This window comes from Branchiostoma floridae, chromosome 3 (assembly GCF_000003815.2).
Source record: "Branchiostoma floridae strain S238N-H82 chromosome 3, Bfl_VNyyK, whole genome shotgun sequence".
Taxonomy (NCBI): Eukaryota; Metazoa; Chordata; class Leptocardii; order Amphioxiformes; family Branchiostomatidae; genus Branchiostoma; species Branchiostoma floridae.
The window spans coordinates 21,294,421-21,296,225 of record NC_049981.1 but is presented as its reverse complement, the minus strand read 5'-3'; the positions used below and the strand labels follow the sequence as shown (position 1 = coordinate 21,296,225).

Genomic DNA, 1,805 nt, shown 5'->3' with positions numbered 1-1,805 from the left:
AATTGCCGCCCAGGAATAGATGCCACCGGCTTTTGGATATTGGTTCTCCAAGCTTGATAATTTACTCCGGTGGGCCGATCGTGAGAGTTTTTGAATCGGGTGAAGGGGTGAAGAAGAAGTATTGTCCGGGGCGAGTTAATGATCACTGGTCCACCCGCAGACGAGGCCCGTTTTGCCTACAGATGGCAGCAGAGTAGGGGCAGTTCCTCCCTAGAGGAGGTTCTGAGTGAAGCGGCAGGTCCATCTCCTTTAAAGGCTTTTTCTGTGTGACCTGTAATGTTACCTCTGCTTGTCCCAGTGTGGCAAAATTGTTCATTGCTGGATTATACAGCCATGTAACATCGACTATTATAATTCCACCAGGTGTCATAATACCGCCACCTCAAAAAACGTGTTCCCAAGATTGACTTGAACACAGAATGTTAAATATCCTAAATGTAATACAATTCAGATATTTAGGTGTTGAAGACAATCTTGAGAAGGCCTCTATGACAATGTTTTTTGAGGGGCGGTATAATGGCACCTGGTGGAATTAGGCGAATGTATGTTAGAGCTAACATTCAATTTCTCCTCAGTTTTTAGTTTTTTGATGAGAGGCTGCATCAGGAAAGTATGGTTTGTACAAGCCTGTACAGTGTATTTCTCTCTTTGCTAGATAAATGTGTACATTTATTTTTCTACATTTTGTATTATAGAAATGATCATAGTATTTGTCCTGTATCATATTGAAATCACAAGGAGACTGATAATTGCTGATAGCTTTCTGGGTTTTTTTTCACCTCATCAAAAATCACTAACCAAAATGTGCGACAGTTTTATGGAGAGTATTTCATAACAAAACTCTGATTGATTATAACTACCCATTTTTCAATGAGTTTGCACAGTGCAAGGCCACATGGAGAACTTCAGGGCACTGAACTAACGCTCACTGTAGCAGCATCTCTTTTCCCTAAGTCAGGAACATCAAGCTTTAAGGCAAGCTTATTTAAGACTAACTGACTTACAGTGTAAAAGCTGAGGGGTTACAATGGGGTTACACTCACACACACACTCACTCACGCTCCGGTTACAATGGTTACTAAAAATTTCCTACCTTCTGAACAGGTGCAGTTATACCCATTGGTCTCATCTTGACAGGTGCCGCCATTGTAACATGGAGCACTCTGACAAAAGGATCGCCGGATCTCACAGTAGTCTCCCAGATATCCTGATGGACATGTGCACGTGTAGCCATTCCTCCGATCCACACACTGTCCACCATTCTGGCAAGGGGTCGGGGGACTCTCACACCAGTCATAATCTAGGAGAAATGAAACATTGTTGTCAAGGATACATGTACATAAAATGTTCAGTACAGACTACATTTATTATGAACCCATCCAGTGCATAATATGGCACACACAAATCGTACCCAAAAAGTCATATACAGTGCCACACGCACCTATATTCACAACACTAAATATTGTTATTGGGTGGGCCAACAACTCCCTCTTTGCAGCCGGGGGGTGAATTGCAAGCTTACAACAGATGGGGCTAAATTACAAGGGTCTGGAGTGAGCTGCAATTCGGCATCATTCAGGTGACCTCAATACGACAGTCCTCACACACTCTCCCTCTCTCTCTCACATACACACAGAAAAATACTAACAAACATAATTCCTCACACTCCCCATCCCTCCTTTCTCTCACTCTCTCTCACACATGCACACACACACACACACACACACACACACACACAAACATACCTATGCAGTCCCCCAGTGATTGTGCTCCTGTAGTCAGAGTGATGTTACCACCAGGCATCT

The 1,805-nt window shown here is 43.2% G+C and overlaps 1 protein-coding gene across 1 annotated transcript in view; it reads right to left on the bottom strand.

Annotated features, from left to right (window-relative positions):
• Window positions 1-1,803, bottom strand: part of LOC118411741 (fibropellin-1-like) — a 5,365-nt gene extending 3,562 nt beyond the window's left edge. Inside the window, exons 1-2 of the mRNA XM_035814223.1 lie at window positions 1,746-1,803; window positions 1,094-1,300 (exon numbers count right to left, since the gene is read on the bottom strand). Coding sequence (XP_035670116.1) covers window positions 1,094-1,300; window positions 1,746-1,803 — 265 coding nt within the window. The remainder of the gene's footprint in view (window positions 1-1,093; window positions 1,301-1,745) is intronic.
• Between the last annotated feature and the right edge of the window lie 2 nt (window positions 1,804-1,805).